The sequence below is a fragment of the Colobus angolensis genome, unplaced genomic scaffold, assembly GCF_000951035.1.
Source record: "Colobus angolensis palliatus isolate OR3802 unplaced genomic scaffold, Cang.pa_1.0 Scaffold51, whole genome shotgun sequence".
NCBI classification, from domain to species: domain Eukaryota; kingdom Metazoa; phylum Chordata; class Mammalia; order Primates; family Cercopithecidae; genus Colobus; species Colobus angolensis.
This window is the reverse complement of record NW_012118599.1, coordinates 10207665-10224124: the sequence shown is the minus strand read 5'-3', so window position 1 is coordinate 10224124 and position 16460 is coordinate 10207665. Positions and strand designations below refer to the sequence as shown.

At 42.0% G+C, this 16460-nt stretch overlaps 1 protein-coding gene across 1 annotated transcript in view; it reads left to right on the top strand.

Annotated features, from left to right (window-relative positions):
* The window catches only part of MEP1A (meprin A, alpha (PABA peptide hydrolase)), a 40646-nt gene extending 35085 nt beyond the window's left edge, over positions 1–5561 (top strand). Inside the window, exons 11-14 of the mRNA XM_011960281.1 lie at positions 445–909; positions 1914–2087; positions 2585–2885; positions 4733–5561. Of these exons, the coding sequence (XP_011815671.1) occupies positions 445–909; positions 1914–2087; positions 2585–2885; positions 4733–4889 (1097 nt within the window). The 3' untranslated portion in view covers positions 4890–5561. The remainder of the gene's footprint in view (positions 1–444; positions 910–1913; positions 2088–2584; positions 2886–4732) is intronic.
* The last annotated feature ends 10899 nt before the right edge of the window (positions 5562–16460 follow it).

Sequence of the window (16460 nt, the reverse complement as noted above, 5' to 3'; positions counted from 1 at the left end):
CTTATAGCTCTCTGGCAACAAGTGACAGGTCAGACCATATGGAGTTACTATTTTCTGATTTTTGGCTTACAAAATGGCTATTTTATATGATTCAGCCTAACACTGGGGCTTTCATTGCTAACAGGGGTTACACTTGAAACCAGCCCACTCAGGAGCAAATCCAGGACCTGGATTCTTATACTGATAGTGGAAAACAAATTCATGGTTAAGACTTGAATGTGAATTTTAAAATAAATCATAGTATTTTAAGAAACCATTTTTCCTTAGTAGATATGTAACTTTGGAAAAGTTACTTAATCAGTTATAATAGTACCTATTTTATAGGGCTGTTGTGAGGATTTGATGAGATCATTTATGGAAAGCACATGGCACTGTGCCAAACTCACAATAAGTACTCATTAAGTGTTGGCCACAATTCTCACCAGCCTTGTTCTCCGTCCTCAGGAGATGATGACCATAACTGGAAAATTGCCCATGTAGTGCTCAAAGAGGAACAGAAGTTTCGCTACCTTTTCCAGGGCACAAAAGGTGACCCTCAGAACTCAACTGGGGGAATTTACCTGGATGACATCACTCTAACAGAAACCCCCTGCCCCACAGGGGTCTGGACAGTCCAGAATTTCTCCCAAGTCTTGGAGAACACCAGCAAAGGGGACAAGCTTCAGAGCCCTCGATTCTACAATTCAGAGGGATATGGTTTTGGGTTAACTTTATACCCCCATGGCAGAGAAAACTCTGGCTACCTGAGACTTGCTTTCCACATGTGCAGTGGGGAGAACGATGCTATCCTGGAGTGGCCAGTAGAAAACAGACAGGTGATAATTACCATCCTCGACCAGGAGCCCGATGTCAGGAAGAGGATGTCCTCAAGCATGGTGTTCACTACCTCCAAGTTGCATACATCTCCAGGTGGGTGGTGTCAGCATAAATAAGAACTACTCCTCTACCCAGAAAGGCCCACAGATGTGATTCTGTTGTTCAAGAAAGAGTAACGTTCCCCTCACGTTGTCTCCTTGGGAATACCAATAACATAGTTGTATTGGAATTCCAAGTTAAGATTTTCAGTGCCATGATATACCCCTTCCCTTTCCTAAATTCACTCATCAAACATCTGTTGAGGGCTTACCATGTGCCAAACTCTGTGCTAGGTACTTAGAATACAAGTGAATCAGGTGGTCCCTGCCTCATTGAGCTCATTGTGATTGAGGAAACAGATACTGCTAATCATTTATCAAATACTCAGAACTTGCTAGGCTCTGTGCAGAGCTAATGTACTTACTCCTAAAATAGTACTCAATGTTACTATGTTCATGAAATAAACTTACATCAGTAAAGAAATGGGCGAACTTTTTTTTTTTTTTTTGAGATGGAGTCTTGCTCTGTCACCCAGACTGGGGTGTAGTGGCACAATCTCAGCTCACTGCAACCTCCACCTACCAGCTTCAAGCAATTCTCCTGTTTCAGACTCCCGAGTAGAGACGGGGTTTTACCGTGTTGCCCAGGCTGGTCTTGAACTCCTGAGCTCAGGCAATGCACCCGCCTCGGCCTCCCAAAGTGCTGGGATTACAGGCATAAGCCACTGTGCCCAGCATTATTTTTTTTTTTTCAAAAGAGAAGACCTAAGCCTTAGAAGAAAGAAATCGTAGCTGTCCCTCTCTTTTCATTAAGAAAGTCACTCAGTAGCAGACAACAGATCACTCAGAGCTGTGATTCTCTGCCTCTCCCATCTTTCAATTCTGAATTTCAGTTCTCCTGGAAAGAGTAAATAGCCTAATTTTTTTTCCAACACGTTGGTTTTTTTTTTTTTTTTTTTTTTTTTTCTGATTTACAAAGCCCTGTATCCTTATCAAAGACAAACTGGAAAGTGAAGTCTAAAGAGGTAATGTGATTTTATGTTACCTACAACTTTGCAGTGATAAATGACACTGTCATCTGGGACAGGCCGTCCAGGGTAGGAACCTATCATACAGACTGTGATTGTTTTAGAAGCATCGACTTTGGCTGGAGTGGTTTCATCTCCCACCAAATGCTGAAAAGGAGGAGTTTCCTGAAAAATGATGATCTCATCATGTTTGTGGACTTTGAAGGTACTTTTGCTGGTCTTCCTGAGTAAATCATCCTATGCTCTTGGCACTTTACTAATTTTATCCTGATTTTAAAGCACACATGGAGGGTGGGGATGAGATTAAGAAAAATGTGTTGTAGGAGAACCACATTTTATTCAATTGGTCAAGGACTCACATCTTTATTTTAACTGTCCTTGAAAGAAACTGAAATATTAGTGTCATCTTTCTGATAATTTTATCAGAGGTAACAGTTCACTGATTTTAATTTAGTTTCCATCAGTCTATCCATGCTAACTTTATGCTTCATTTTGCAAATTCAATAAATAAAAATGTGACTGGATTACTTTAAAATAAAAATAGCTAATACTGTGGGAATCAGCTGGATTCAAAGCCACTTTTTCATGTCACTAAGGGTGATGGGAGATAGAAGCAGGCTGGGGAACTTTCACCAGAAGTGGGAGTTAATTGTAGTCAGTTACTAATCCTGGATCTTCCTCATGACCCTCTATTTCCTGAAGATATCACCCACCTCAGCCAGACTGAAGTTCCTACTAAAGGCAAAAGACTGAGCCCCCAAGGCCTCATTTTCCAAGGCCAGGAGCAGCAGGTCTCCGAAGAAGGTTCGGGAAAGGCCATGTTAGAGGAAGCGCTACCTGTCAGCCTGAGCCAGGGGCAGCCCAGCCGACAGAAGCGGTCAGTGGAGAACACAGGCCCCCTGGAGGACCATAACTGGCCACAGTACTTCAGAGACCCATGTGACCCAAACCCTTGCCAAAATGATGGCATCTGTGTGAACGTGAAGGGGATGGCGAGCTGCAGGTAGGCTCTGTGACTGGGGAGACAGGCAGGCCAGCAGACCTGGGCTGCGTGCATGCTTACCCCTGGTAAAGGGTGCTGTTTGCAGAGTAGGGAGAAGACTACCTCAGATGATCAACTGGATGCGGTTTTCCTTGACTCTACAAAGGTGTGCCCTGGATTCATGGGCTTATGCTGCCAGGACAGAAGTGTCCCAGATTTCCTTGTCTCTTGACTTCCACCCCTTTTTCTCCTCTGGGGTATTGTCAACAGCATCTTGGATGTTGTTGGAATTTCTAACTCTAACAACATCCAAGATGGCTTCTAGCCTAGGGACTTTCTACTCCATGACAGTGGGTCTCAAGACGAAGCTTAAATCTTTGCTGACTATGGATGTTATTATTAGTTCCTAATGATTATTAGTTCTATAGTCTGTTTACACAGTGCTATTATTACAGTTATATTTTCAATAATAGTAGTAAGAACACCTGATATTTCTGACCTCTTGTTCTGCATCATGTGTTCTCCTGAGCATCTTCCACACATGATCTAAATTCATTCTCACTGCCACCTCTGATATAAGGGCTCTTCTTATCCCCATTTAGTGTATCAAGAAGTTGAAGCTTAGAAAGGTTAAGTAATTTATTTAAAATGTACCCAGATGGAAAATGCTGAAGCTGGGACTTGCATCTAGGTCTGTCTGGCAGCACAGTTTGCTATATTTAATAGTTATTTGTATAATGTTTGCTTGCATGAAACCCTAAAAACTGTTTTACAAAAGGAGGTATGTGATGACAGAAGTAGCAGTTCCATTTGAACAGTAGCAGATGTAGGAACTATTCTGCCTGCCTCAAAAATTTACATTTCTTCTGAGTTCTTTTTAGTTTCCATATTTTTTTCTTTTTGTAGCTTTTATTTTGAAATAATTTTAGACTTACAGATACAATGCAAACATACTACAGAGGCTTTCTCTATACCATTCACCCAGCTTTCCCTAATGTTAGCATATTACACAAACGGTAGTACAATTAGCATAGCCAACAAGTGAACATTGGTACAATGCTAGTAAATAAATTTCAGGCCTTATTCAGCTCTTCCCAACTTTCCCACTAATGTTCTTTCTCTGTTTCAGGATCCAATTACGGATCTCACGTTATATTTAACTTTTATGTCTCCTGTCTCCCAATCCCCTCCAATCTGGGACAATTCCTCAGTTCTTTCTTGTCTTTCATTACCTTGACACTTTTGAAGATCATTAAGAAACAAAACTAAGGGCTGGCCATTGTGTGCTTACTCTGTGTCAAATACCTTGATAAGTACAGTGTCCTCATTATCTCATGTGACCCTCAGGGCAACCTCATGAGATAGTGACAGTACACTAACCTTGCAGTAACATTTTATTTGATATTATTTAGAAGTTTCCAAGCTACCACTGATGCTCTAAGTCAGACTGTATCTGGGGAATTTCCTTTGTAGCTTATATTCTCAGCCAGTGTCAGGCAATGTATTCCTTTAGCATCTCAGACCTTCCTCCTGAATCCTTGGTGGCTGAGAATCCTGGATCCAGAGGCATACCTCTTGGGATTAAATTTCAAGTGTGAAATGCTTACTAACAATGTGACCTTGAGCAAATTATTTAACCTTCCTGTAAGATGAAGATGATGAGAATGGCCAAGTAATAGCTTCCACCTCAAAGGGTTGTTGCAGGGTTAAATTAGTTGGTTCATATACAGCACTTGAAATGAGACCAGGCACCACGTGGACCTGCTCAGTGAGTATTTGCCGTTTTTATTGCTGTGGAGATGAGTTTTGCTAGGAGACGCCTGAGGCCTGGGTAGTTCCCACACTCCCTTCATGTCCTTTTCCCTCAGGTGCATCTCTGGACCCGCTTTCTTCTACACAGGGGAGCGCTGTCAGGCCATGCAGGTGCACGGCAGCGTCCTGGGCGTGGTGATCGGAGGCACGGCTGGCATGATCTTCTTGACCTTCTCCATCATTGCCATCCTTTCCCAAAGGCCAAGGAAGTGACCTGCCTGTTGGCATTGACCAGACCACAGCAGCACCTCCTCCATGCAGGCCTTACCTTCCCATGGTCAGTGCAGTTTGGGGCAGCTTTTTTTTATCAGCCTTGCTTTGGATAGGACCCCCAAGGACTAAGGCCTCCAGCCCCATAGGTGACCCTTGTCATGTTTCTGCCCCACATAATCCTGTTACCTTGCTATGTGCTCCTAATGTATCTAGTGTGTCCTGTGATAACACTCATCACACTTCGTTGTAAATCACTTGTTTGACTGATTGTCTTTCCTATAGACTGTAAGCTCCATGAGGGCATGCACATGTTGTTCACATTGACCATGCTGGTCCCAGTGCCTAGATGCATGGCCGGCACGTTGTGGGCACTCAACAATGGTTGAATGAATAAAACAAGAAATGAATGAATAACTAAGATGTAGAAACTCTCCTTTATATTGCAGATCAAATATATTGCAGATCAAATATATATGATGAAATTCATATGTTGAATGTTAGAATCAAATGCTCATTTTTCATTAGACACAGTGGTGTCATTCTCTTTTAAGATCTTGTTAAAGATTTCAAATAAAGGTTCTTCTGGGCAGCCAGACTTCACAGCATTTGCTTTCCTCTGAAATTCTAAGAGAAGGCCTTTAATAAATTTAATAAATATTGAGTTAGCACCTTCTTTGTATCTGGTATTGTATGTAAGTGTGGGTGTGCATGTGTGTGTTGAAGGGTGGGGGTGTTCAAAAGCTCTTTCCCAGATCTTTTAAGTTTAATAGTATATTTTATAGCTATTAATGTACAACATTATCATATTAACAAACTGAAGGTATCAGGGAACTTTAAAGAAGTATTTTTAGATATGTTTTCTTTCCATAGTTCCTAAGGAGATAAAATCTGGCTGGGGCAAGGAAGTTCCAAGATAGATCAAGTTCCAAGATAGATAGATAGGAAAAAAAAAAAGCTAAAGTTTCTATACCCAATCAGCAAAGAGTCAACTCTGAAAGTTTAATAAAAGAAAAGCTTTTAAGGGTTCTGAGTGGTCCTTTAAGTTATCAGGCTTTGTAAGTAGAGATTTTATGACAATTTTGTAGAGTTAAAATGCACTGGAAACAAAATGAGAGATTAACAAGAGTTTCTTTAATGCAAAGGTATAAGAACAGTTTGTAGCAAGTGAAAACAGCACCCCTGAGGGCAATAACTCTCAAACTTGAGGTACATCCATATCCCAGGGAGGGCTGAGTAAAACAGATTACAGGGCCCCATCCCCAGAGTTTCTGGGTCAGTAGATCTAGGGTGGGATCTAAGAATGCGCATTCTTAAATGTGCCAGGATCTAACAAGATATAAGAATATGCCAGAATCTAATAAGTTCCTGGGCCATGCTGCTACTGCTACTGACTCCCCCACAACCCCCACCTCACAGACACCTTGAGAACCACTGCTTTAATGGATAGAAAACAGGTCTAGAAGCCAAGCATCCCAGCTGCAAGCTTGGATTGCCCATCCAGCTAGCTGGGTAATTTTAGTAAGAAATCATTTAAGCTCTTGATCTTAGCTTACTAACTTGTCAAATGGAAATAATAGCTGACTATCTCCTTCCACATGACTTTACCACCTACAGTGTAGCAGAGTAATACAATGGGATAATGAATATGAACCTATCTTAGAGTTTAATATGCATGAAAATATTACTATTCAATGTTCAGACTAGATAGGAAGCTATCCTGTCACCAGCCCAATTGTAGTATATCCTAAGACCAGATTGGAAATGGATTCCAGCTTTGTTTCTCTCTGTGCTTCACATTCCTGCAAACCCTCCACTAACCTGACAGTTAGGCCTAAAGAAAGCCATGCCCTTAACACTCTACTCAGTATCTGACCTCAGAAGTGAACTCTAGGCTTTGTTGCTGCTGCTGCTGTTATTTTCCTTTTGTTTTATTAAAAGGAGCATGCTGTGGTCCATCTCATGTGGAAAGGCCACAAGCCCAAACCAACGACAACATTTCTTAAATACATGAGTTTCTCTCCGGAGGTAGAGAAGCTCAAATTTCAAAGATAACGTAGTATTTCCATCTAGTACTGCAAATTAAAACTGCTAGGTCAAAATAATGATAAGGAGGTACCAGAATGGGGGGAAAGCATTTTGATATTTATTTCTCTCTAGATTCTCATCCAGCACCATGCCTACTATCTATGTTCATCAGTTTTGGTGATTAATGGTCACCTCTGTTGATTGATTAATGATCTGGCTCACTGCAAATCTGACATGGTATTCAGCTTTTCTTTGAGCCCAAAGCTGTCAGTCATTCCAGAAGGACTAGCAGATACTTTATTCTTTTAAGGTGTTGGCATGGTGATGGCAGAGTGGGCATGTAGGATGTGGAGTGGGTAGAAATTAAGCATTTCATAATCTGTAGGCAGTGTGGAATTTGGGATTTAGATAAGCAACATGAAACATGTGGGAAATCCTCCCTGCATCTGAGTGTCTGACTTCTTTAACCTTACATAGTGGGAATAAGTCATAGTGGCTTGAAATTTTGAAAATGTCTCATGCTTTTACCATGATATCCTTGATACATCCCCATCTGTATCTTTTCCTTCTGTGAACTGACTTGAGCCAATCTGGCCATTCACAAATGTCAGGTTCTTTCAGTAATATCTGGAGCCTCTGATAATTAGAAGTGGGTGGGAACTCTAACCCCCTCTCTAATGATGTTAAAATGAATCAAGATTTGAACTAAATTCTGCTACACATTCATATTTGTTAACCATCAGGCACACAAAGAGCCACCCAACCTGTTTTGTATGTGTAGGGAAGCCTCTGCTCTGTCCTTTTAAGTGCTCCACCACCAAGCCTCTTGGTTTAAAGATTCATTCTAGACACATGCAGCCAAATAATCTGAAGGCCAGGATCAGTCAACTCTCTACCTTAGGGTTTCCGAACCTCAGCCCTGGTGACATTTTGAGCTGGATATTCTTTTCTGTGAGGGCTGTTCTGTGCATTGTGATCTGTTTAGCGGCATCCCTGGCCTCTACTTACTGGATGCTTGTAGCACACTTCCCCAGTAGTGACAACCCCAAATCTCTAAGACATTGACAAATGTCCACTTGAGGGGCAAAACCATTACTGATTGGGAGTCACTGGTCTAGCTGGATCAGCCAATGAAACCTTGTATTAAGTGTGGGAAAACTAGGACCAAATAGAGTTCTAGTCTAAGGTTCTACCCCAAAAGTTAGTTCACTGGGCCTGCCAGAGTATTGTACCTATAGCTATCTTGATAATTGTATTTAACCAATGCAAAAATTATTTCAAGCTTCCTTTATACTAATAACAAATCCTCTGGTATGGCTTGCTATATAAATATTTAAAAAATATATAAAGTTTTGCAATAGATATTTCTCCAGTAGAGACTTTTGATTAGGATCTTTCAAATGCTAACTAACTGCTATTGGAGTGTGTGTTCCTTTTCAGAATACTTTGCATACTATTTAACCTCCCTCAGGGTGTGGATTATAGTCCCCCTGCATGCTGTATACAGTGTAATACCTATAAGGAGGCATTTACAAACAAATTAGAGATGATCTCACACCTTCCCTTCTTGAGCTCCTTCTTTCTCACGAATTATATCATCTGTTTTATGGCTTGATGAAATTTTTGAGATTCTGTATTTGGGTAATCTTGTATTTGGGAAAACTGAGGCAATTCTGGAGAGGCTAAGTGCCTTAGGCAGGTCACAGAGCCACTTAATAGCAGAATCTATTATTCTTGTTTGACTACAGAAAAGCTTAATAAGATCAGAGGTTTGGAAGGTGCTATAAAATATAGGCTAAACTATATCAAACACTATGTAAAGGTCTTTTTTACTTGGTTTTCCTTATTAGGGATATCAGTTTTATGGATGATTAGTCACCTACTGAAATTTCTATGTGTTTATACATATGGCTAAAACACCTTTCTTATGTCAGTTTTAATATAAATATGTTTTTCAAAAGTCTCTAAGCAAAGAAAAGTTGGAAAGGATTTATAGTCATCCTGTTGCTGTGAGTATCATTTAGAAAACTCTTGAAAACCCTCATGAATGGGGGATAGGAGATAATGGAGTCAGGTGCCAGTGACCTCTAATGAGTACTGATGTGAAAAAATTTGATAGGAAAGATTTTATATGGGTAGGGCAGCCCAATAGGATGTGTGTGTGGATGTGTGTGTGTGTGTGTTTGTGTGTGTGTAAGAGCTGCAGCTAACAGTGATATCAGAGTAAAGACAGGACCCATCTCTCTTTGCCTTCCACAATTTTGCCAAGGACTAGTCCTGGAATCCCAGAATGGATTGAGACATGGGTCTCATCTGGGTCACAGCATCCCTTAGGGCCTAGACAAATTTAGGACAAATTGACCCATGTGTGGCTCATCAACTCAATGAAAATCATTAAAAGCATTTAAAGATCCTATCTGGTCAAGAGAATAAAAGGAGAATAAAAATACGGGGTCATAAGAAAGGTATGAGAAGAGAGTAGGAGGTACAGGAGATGTTCAGATGGTTAGCCCCCAACAAAAATGGTCACCAACATCCATTCTTCTTTTCTCAGTAACAGAATCTCCAAACTCCAACTGGTCAAATGGCTACTCAGAGTCTGGTTTACATTCTTCTGCTTCCTTTGCAGGTAGATGGGTGATATGGTTTGTCACTGTGTCCCCACCCAAGTCTCATCTTGAATTGTAATCCCCATATGTGGAGGTTGGGAACTGGTGAGAGGTGATTGGATCATAGGAGTGGTTTCCCCCATGCTATTCTTGCGATGGCAAGCGAGTTCTCATGAGAGCCGATGGTTTTAAAATATACCTCCTTGCTCTCTCACTTTCAAGTCTCGCTGCCATGTAAGATGTGCCTTGCTTCCCCTTTGCCTTCCACTATGATTGTAAGTTTCCTGAGACTTCCCCAGCTTTGCAGAACTGCTAGTCAATTAAACCTCTTTCCTTTACAAATTACCCAGTCTCAGGTAGTTCTTTATAGCAGTGTGAAAATGGACTGATACAGTGAGGTAGTATGACCAAATTCAGGCCAGTGGAATGGAAGCAGGAATGTTGCATGTGAGCTTCTGGGAACCTTTCCTAAAGGAGTCTTGGTGCACACCTGCAGTCCCTTCCTCTGTCCTAATGACTGATAAGGTGACGTAATGGCCAGAGTGAGAGCTGCCAAATGGGGCCACGCCATGACCTTGGGAAAAGCAGATTAAAATATAGAAAGTATCTGGATTTCTGAGAACTGCATAGGGCCAGGCTGCCACACCAGTCTTGGGCTGCTTATCTGTGTTAGAGAAATAAACTTCTACTTTAAGTTACTGTTATTTTGAATGTCTGGTACTCATAGAAAACATGATCCTAATGGATATAATTATTTCTATGGGGCCAGCATATGGTATGGCTCCGACTATGCCAATCATGATACCCTGTACTGCCATATATACATGTACATTTGGAGAAGAAAAGAGTTGGTCTTCTTTTTAAACCTCAATCTATGGGTCTAAGGACCTCATAAATTTCTCTCCCTGAAGATCTACCTTGGAATGAAATAAATACACAAAGAGAGACAACAACCCAAAAGGAAGAGCCAGAACTCCGAGAACACTGTTTGGGCACCTGAATTTAGCTGTATCTGAAGGTATGCCAATCTAGTATCTTTCCCAATTATATGGTAAGTGCCTACTTTTGCTTAAATGAGTTTGAGTGTGGTTCTATTACCTGTAACTGAGAAAGCCTTAATTAGTACCACTGCTATAGTGCATAATTGGTTCATCTGTAAAGAAAAGAAATAACAAAATTAGAGGATTAAATAAAATTATGTAATATGTAAGATCACCAAAACTGATTTGAAATGTAGACATGGGGAAGTTAACCAGGCTCACACACTTGTTATGTGAATTATTCACCAATTCTGGCTTCAAAATGACCATGATTTAAACTCAAACTTTGGTAAAGTTATGATTGAGGATGTCATATACCTTTGACATTATTCTCAAAAGCTCTTAACCATGAATTAAATGTGACAATGTGAAAGGCATATGTAGTTTGATTCTGAATAGAGCTGGTATAAATTGAGGCAGAAAGAGTTATTTTACCAAAAGTCAAACTAAGAAGTGGTTCACCTACAATTGAAAAGCACACAGTTTGGCTCTAGAACCAATGCTCTCAACCACCATACCACATTTGCTGAACTGGCTGTCAATCAATGCTGAAGAACAGCCCAATACATCTGTCCATGCAAAATGAAGCAAAGAATGCAAAGCATTCAAGTAGCAAATCAGCTGCTGTTTCAGTCTGCATGTCATAAGGAAAATCATGACTTAGCTAAATGTGTTAGGGCAAATGCTCCAATTCTCCACTTGATATGTTTAAACATAGCCTCAGAATCACTCTTCATTTCTAGGAAGCCATATTTTCTTTCTACGTATCTAAATGCCATCCAACACTCCCAGAATTCTTGATAGATCCAAGACGTAAATAAAAACAACAACACTGGTGATTGAGACCTTACAGGAAGCTCACTTAAATGAAGACTCAAGCTGGGGGGTCCACTAGATAGCTAAGTTGATATCTACCTTTAATAAAGCAGCACAGCAGGAATTCTTTGATGCTTCATCAGAGACTTAAAAAGGAAGTAGGCGCACTCTGAAGTTTGCTCAGAACATTGGTCATTATGTCCTGGGCTGACCCAAGGTAGAATTATAAAGCGAGATGAAGCCTTAACTCCTCCACCCTCTCTGTCACTGTTGTCTTCCCTCTCATTTTGTGCATTTGAAACTCTTCCTGCTATGGAAGCCTACTTTTAAGAAAGTAACTGGAGTCAGGTTGCACAGAGAAGCAGTATAAGGCGGTGGATACATGTCCATGTTCTAGGTCAGATACTGCATTTAGATCCTGGTTCTACTGGTCCTCAGCTGTGTGACTGTGGGCAAGCTATTTACTTCTCTGTGCTCAGTTTTTTCCTCTAAAAATGCAAAGAAAAAGAATCTTTAGTTACTTTTGGTTTGGTATAGAGTTTAAATGAGATTACATGCATAAAAATCTTAGAACAGCACCAGGTACACAGCAAGGGCTCAAAAAATGTTGGTTAACATAGTTACATAGTTACTAGTCATTTTCATTCGACAGTAAATTTAAGTTACTGTGTTTCTCACCCAGAGGTATTATTTGCATACCTTTTCTCTCCTTGAGATTAACCTGAGATTAACCTTGTTAACCTTATCTGTCCTTGAGATTTCGGTTTTTGTAAAAGGAATGTCCAACATGAGGCAGAAGGTGTGAGAGCTATTCCGAGGGTATAGGAGCAACAGGCCAAGGTGTGTGACATCCCCCTCAAACTGGGAAGCTGTCTGCCTCATGACTTAAGGCCAGTTCAGTTTGTCCCTCTACTCCAAGGACCAGCCCTGCTGGCAGTTGGCCCTGTTGACTTCTCCTGGGTCTTCTCGGATCACACGTTAGCAATGTGTGCTCAGAGGCTAGGGTAGGAACTTGCCATCCAGCCTCAGCTGCTGGCTGGACTGTCAGATAGCCCTGGGATAGCTGCAGATTCATCTGCAGATTCTTCATGGATTGATGAAAATCCAGGCCAGCAGTGGCTTTCAATGGATGAATTAGGAAAGGGAATAGGTGACCACCTAGGTTAATCCTTTTGCAGCTGCCTTGATGGAAAAAGTATTAGGTTCCCATGAAACATGGAAGGCACCCATTTTTCTTCCTCAAACGACCTTCCAGCAGCCTGTCTGGAATGGATGAACCAGATCATTTCTGGGGCTTTCAGCTTTGCTGTTAGTGCCATAAATGAGAGTCAATCAGTGACAGGGGGCAGAGAAAGGAAGGAGCTATCCCAGTGAATATGCCTCAGAAATGTATGCCTGCCTGCGGATGTGCTAGGCACACTTGTAAACCAGTCTCTGAGACAGGTCTCAATCAACTTAGAAGTTTATTTTGCCAAAGTTAAGAACAAGCCTGGAAGAAAGGAACACAGAATCACAGAGACAGTCTGTGGTCTGTGTCTTTTTGCAAAGATATATTGAGGGATTTAGTATTTAAAGGGGAAAAGTGGAGGCGAAAGAGGGAGAGTATGGTCACATCGCTGAATCCATGCATTGTAGGAGAAAAGGAGCAGCTAGGGGAACAGCCAGTGATCTATTCATCTCAGTAAATTGGCACTTTACATAAAAGGTGAACCTAGTGTAACCATCTGTGGAGATATCTGGCCTTTCATCTGGTAGCTATTTGCTTAGCAACAGAAGGAAAAAGCTGTTTCTTGCTTGACTCAGCTTCCATCTTAATTTCTTTCCTTTTTGCATAGTGAATTGGGGGCCCGAAATTTCCTTCGCCTTTCACACACTGAAACTACGTGTGTGAAACTCCCTCCACATTCCTACGTGGCTTTCTGACTACCCTTTCCTCTGCAAGGATGATAATATAAAAGTATTAGGAGGCGGGAGTGAAAGAGATTTTTTTCATTCCTGGTTTCTGTTATCCACTATGCCTTGACCTTCGCTCTGTCCATATGATCACACTACTTCCTGAACGTAGCCCATTGGGCGCGTGGTCCGCGGGACTGATTCCGCCGCTCACGCGCTTCCTGAGGCCGGACCGCCTCGGGGACACCTCTTTTCAAGCCCACCAGGGGGCGCGCGAGCCTCAGGAGACGCAGGGTGTGGTTGTGGAGTTGCGGTGCTGGAGGCCAGCTGTCACTCCAGCCCAGCTGGAGATTCCTGTCTGGAATGCTTGGGATAGGACAGCTGTGAGGGAGCCCCTGGGGCATGGGAAAACCCTCACAGTTCCAGAAAAAAAAAAACAAACAAAAACAAAAAAGGAAAAACAAAAAAAACAGAAAACGCGTGCACAGTTTTTCTCGGTTAATCAAAGTCAAGTTCCCCTTCCCACAACTGCTGTGGTGCCGGCTGGCTGGCAGTCTGGAAGACCCAGGATGGCACCCATCAAAATCCGAAAATCCCAAAGTCATTCCTGGGTTTTGTTGTTTAATGTCATCAGAAGTGGGCCGTGACAGCAATCTGCCCACCACTTGCCCAATCAGGTCCTCTTGCCTTTCATGCTGAGAATAAAGCCATTTTCCCCCCCAGGATCCTGAGTTTGTTCTGTTTAGGCTTCAGTAGTCACTGGCATCCTTCACTTGGCTCTGCATGAGAGAATAAAAACCCTGGGGTGGGAACAGGCTCATGTATCTCCTAACCATGCCCGATGTGTGCGGAGGGACCTGTCGTGGACACTGGTGGCTTTTCAACGTCATCTCAAAGTTTACAGGTAAAAGGAGAAGGATGGGTGTGTATAAAATCATTTAAGAATAAACAGGACGGCTGTCTCTGAATCGTAGGACACCACGACCGAGGCCCCCACGCCCACCCCTAACACATACAGATGGTATTTGGAGATAAGAACTGGTGTCTGGCACAGAGCGGGCTTCGGGAGTTGTCCCACCTCCCTTCTTTTCTTCTTCTGTCCACTCCATATTCACTAAGAGTGGGAAACTTGGTTTCCGTCTAGAATGTGCTAGAGGATAAATAGAGCCCTCACATCCTGTATATTCATCTATAGGAAATGAGGGCTCTATTTTCAGCTGTCAATGAAAATTCCAAGCCATCCACACACAAATGTTGGAACAGGCATCTGTTTGTTTACCAGACAATTTGTTTCTGAAAACTTTACTTCAAGGACCCTTGTTTAAACCTTCTATAACGTGCTTGATCTTTGCACACGGCTTGGAAGTGCGGATGGTGTGAGGGAAGCCATCAGCCCTGCCAGCCAGTTGAGTTCAGCGGCGAGCTGCTGGCCTCCTCCATGCCTGGAAGATGGAAAGGATCGTTTCCTGTTTGGAAAATGGAGCTGCATTCTGGGTGACATGCAGAAGACTGAGCAGGGCAGCATCACATTGCAAGAAGGCACACAATTACTACAAAGATAGCTCACGAGATCTCATTAGATATTTCATTGTTATAGTATGGAAAGGAAGCATAGCTGTGTGCTGGCATACATGATGCAGTGTTAAATCCCAAGTCATGATTTTGGAAACCAATAGAACCTAGTATTAAAGCTAAACTACCGGGCTCTTGAAATGATGAAACACTATTCCGATTGCCCTTTTAAAAACACAATCAGAATGTATGTTCCCGGTAAGTTCCACCTTCATTTTGGACACTTGAAGAATCAGACTTTTACTGGCCTGGGTCACTGGGTTTCCTCTTTGAGATGAGGAGGCCTTGTTTGACTTCACCATCACATGACACAAAATAAATGCATTCCACCTATCTGGCATTTCAGGGCCACCTATTTCTTTTTGTCTTCAAATGATTGTGATTTCCTGCTCCATTCACCTCAATAACTCGCCCACACCTCCTTTCTATATTTACTAATTGCTGTAATCTTTCTCATCTCCATGTAACTTTTTTTTTCTGAAGCATTCCAACATGGATCTTTTTGAAATTCTCTATACAAACCACAAAAGGCTGTGACTTCCCACAGTCTTTCTTAATTTCTGACCTTAGCAACCTACATCCTGAAAACCCCATGGATATTTAACTGTTTCCCCATGCAAACAATAAGAAATGGGGGAGGAGGATGGCAGACATCTGGCTTACTCAAGAGATGATGTGTTAGTCTGGAGTTAGAATATTCCCAGAGAATATTCCTGTAATCTGTATAAACTGCTCATTTGTGAATGTTCTAACCTCACAGACTCTGATGCATTAGGACAAAGCCCTTTGCGAGAAACTGACTTAATGGAAAGCTCCTAATGCAAGAAAGTTTAGGCCCAGGGAATGCACTTTATACACTGAGAGATGTCAGAAACACAGGGAAGCACTGGGCACCTTACAAACAGTAGATTGCTCAACTCAATGTGCCTTCATTCTCAGAAATCTGCTACTAATAGCCTTGTAATCATTGCTGATTGAGAGATGGCAACCTCAGGGCTGAGCAAGGTTCCTGCATTCATAAAATTCTCAGCTTCATAGCTGCTCTTCTACAATTTTGAATTCTACTGTTCATTTTAGGGTGTTCTTGGGAAAGGGTAGTGGCTGGGCTAATGCGTATTACAGTGGGCAGAAAACCAACAAGTGTTTCTCCAATTATTTGCTTTTATAGCTTTTCTGGAATTTGGACCCAGTGCTGTGGCTTGAAAGGGTGAAGGCACATGCATGCATGTATGTGCACATGTGCGCATGTGTGTATTTGTGTGTGCTGAGGATAAGGGAGCATTCCCCAGTTAACGAGTGGAGCAGTGGGCCAGATCCACATCCTGTGTAACTCCCACAGGCTCCTGCTATAATGAAAGTTCCCTTCAGAGGGTTGAACACAGTGATTCCCCGAGGGATCCTGGCTGAAGTGGGTGGAAGTTCAGCGTTTCTTGTCCCACTGAATTTTTGAGCATGACAACCACATCCTGCTCCCGATACTGTGTGCTTTCCTTGATTGATCATGTCAAGATAGCCCTGCTAACATTGTGCTTCAAGCCTGGCTCGATTCTTCTTGATATAACTCCAGGAACCAAATCAGTCAAAGGCCTTCTTTCTCTAATTCTAATTCTAATTCA